Consider the following 3,021-nt stretch of genomic DNA (forward strand, 5'->3'; position numbering starts at 1 on the left):
TGATATTCCTATAAGATTTCTTGATATTGCTCTACCTTTTACCCTATTTCTGCCCTACCCCTGTAATCAACAAAGTTCTCCTTTGTGACCGGTGTGGAGACTTATTGAGGGGTGGGTCTAAATTATGCCAAGGGGGCCCCTTAGGTCGGTGGACTAAGGGAGGCTTCCTAATAAGCCCCTGACTTGGGGAAGTGCCCCAAGTGCTTGTATTGGGTCTAGTACCCATTGGACGATCAGGCCTGTGTTTTCCAAGGTGCGCAGAGCCAGAAGTGAGTCCAGAGCCTTGGATGGTGGCAGCGGGACCCCCAGGCTAGCGGGTGTGCTCCAGGGAAGGGGTCGGCCGGACGGGAGGCACCCCAAGGGAGGCACTCGGAGCCTGGAAGGTGGTCGGGCGCAGGGAGGTGGGCGGCTCAACGCAGGAGCGCCCCCTACTGGCCCGCCACAGCCGGGTCTCTTGTAAATCGGATTTTGGATCGGGACATTCCTCGTTCAGCTGCTGCCCTCCACATCAGTCCCACACGCCACGGGGGCTATTCCATTCTCAATGACAGGGGACTGTGCTTGTGGCTACCATCTCCCAAGCTAATTTATTTCCTGAGAAGGAGTGAGCTCCATTAGCTCAGTTGCTGTCACAGAAGGGCTTTTTTTCATCTGGGCAGCGTGTTCCCATTTCACTTCACTAGAGGGCAATGGTTGACATATTCAACAAGACTCAGAAACTAACTGGAGTCCATTCCTCCACTTCTAGTCGGTCGATAACAGTGGTTCTCACCTTGGTTAGACTTGAGGCAACCCTTGGAAAATCCCACCTCTCAGTCTTCCCTTGTTTTCTTGACTACAGAAAAAGAATAGAGCATTTTTTCTGTTGCAAAAAACTCAGAAAAAACACTAGTGTTTGTAATGTTGTGGATTTCCCCTTTGAAATCTCTGGGTTCATCATGTTTGCACACCTAACAATGCTAACATGATGTGGCACCCTTGAAAGGATCTCAAGGCATCCCAGGGTGCTGCAACCCCCTGGTTTAGAATCAGTGGTCTAAAAGAAAGATGATCTGGCCTGAAGACTTACTGGTTTTTGTCCTGTTTCATCTAGGTTTAAAGTTGGAGCAGTGTTGACACATTTGAATCATTCTGTTTATTCACACGCAACTATTAGAAAGTACATACCTGCTGCTGCCATCCGAAATGTGCCTCTTTTGAAACGGTTCCAAACTTACCTGCGTCCACACCCTTAGAGTAACCATCTCTGCACAGGGAAATGTGCTTATCTCAGTTATGAGCTGGGCTTTATTCTGCAATCAATCTCTGCAACGTCTATTGACTTCAAGGGGAATTCCCTTTACCGGATTGACTGCAGTGCAGGCTCCATACCATTCCTCGTAGCATATTGAGTCCATTCACCCAAACTGGGGCTGGCAATATTCAAGTCAGCTGTTTCTGCAGGAAATTGCTAGCTGACAAAGAAGGCTTCAGCTTTCCCTGGGAGAGGAAAGCAAGAGCCAAGCCATCCCCGAATACGTGGGAATTGTCATAGTTTCTGTTTGGACTCTGACTCTTTTTTGCAGCCAGGTCTCAAGGGTATGGGGATGGATGCAGTGTAAGAATTCAGAGATGCAGAAACGTGATGGTCGATTGGCAAGAAACCTCTCCTAGGAAAGCAAGGTCATATGCCTTTAAAAGAGCAAAATTGCACTTACTGACTTGTCTGAGTCAAAGGTAGTTACCTGGACAGCAGCTGAGAGCTGCAACAATAGCAGGTCTTTGAATAGTTGAGGTCTGCTTGCAAAGCAGAGGAGACAGTAAATCCATTACCACCACCCTCTCTATACTATAGTGTTACATAACAGCGCTGCTTGCAGGCACTTTGAAGAAAAGGCAGTTCTAAGGGGCAAGTAACTGTATTTATTTATTTTTTTAAATGCCACATATACTTCCTTGCAGTTCACCTCAAGACAGCTTCATTGCCTCTGGGCCCTGTATCTAGCATGGAGCAGCTGCTTCATACCAAACCAGCCCACATCCCTTCCTGGCCTAAGCACTTGGTGTGGCCTATCAGGCATGTCTAGCCAGCAGCCCAGTGTCGGTTCCTGCAGCCTTTACCTCCTCAGCTCCCTGCACGCCACACAAGTCTAGGTGCTAATCCCCTGAGCCGTCCCCTGCCCCTGCTCCTGCTGCTTTCACCTGCTTCCCTGTGGCGTGTCTGGGCCACCCATCCCTCCTCCAACTTCTGCTTCCTGCCACCACCCTAGGTTGGACTTGGAGGACTTCACTAGAGTCACGCTGGGGAACAACCTGATATAATGCTCTGGAGTTTATTCCAATCCCAGGTCTCTGTTGGACTCAGCTTTTGCACTCTAGCCTTGCCTTGCTATTAGACAGAAGCTCCTTCTGAGCACAGATGGAAAGCAATTAGCTTTTGAGTTTTAGAAGTCACTGGCCTTCATCTCCTTTTGTTCCCTAGCTTACCATTTGGTTTTCAAGAAGGACTGCGAAGAACTTTTCCAGATAGGCCACACCACGAGTGGCCTTTACATCATACGGCCTGAAGGAAGCCGCAAGCTCGTGGTGCAGTGCTACATGGATGGCTGCAATGGGTGGACAGTGATCCAGAGAAACAGCCACAGCACGGAGATCACATGGACAGAGGCCTGGACAACCTACAAGTATGGCTTTGGCAACCTGGAAAAGGATCACTGGCTTGGCAATGAGTACATCCACTTCATCACCAAGCAGAAATTGTACAAAGTGAGGATAGATTTAACTAATGTCAATGGCGTGGCACGGTATGCAGAATATGACAGCTTTTTTCTGGCAGATGAGGGTGATTTTTATAAGCTTAAGTTAGGGATGTATGAGGGTACTGCAGGAGACTCTCTCAGCTCTTCCGTGACTAAAAACATGCACGATAACATGAGGTTTTCAGCTAAGGATCGTGATAACGACAGATCGAGTCACAAAAACTGTGCAGATGTGCACGGAGGGGGCTGGTGGTTCGACTCCTGTTACGATGCTCAGCTGAAC

At 48.8% G+C, this 3,021-nt stretch overlaps 1 protein-coding gene across 1 annotated transcript in view; it reads left to right on the forward strand.

The window, feature by feature from the left end:
• The window catches only part of LOC102377257 (fibrinogen-like protein 1-like protein), a 9,656-nt gene that overhangs the window by 6,255 nt on the left and 380 nt on the right, over positions 1-3,021 (forward strand). The window contains exon 3 of the mRNA XM_025203319.1: positions 2,462-3,021. This exon is cut by the window's right edge and continues 380 nt beyond it. Within this exon, the coding sequence (XP_025059104.1) occupies positions 2,462-3,021 (560 nt within the window). The remainder of the gene's footprint in view (positions 1-2,461) is intronic.

Source organism: Alligator sinensis, unplaced genomic scaffold (assembly GCF_000455745.1).
Source record: "Alligator sinensis unplaced genomic scaffold, ASM45574v1 scaffold510_1, whole genome shotgun sequence".
NCBI lineage: Eukaryota > Metazoa > Chordata > Crocodylia > Alligatoridae > Alligator > Alligator sinensis.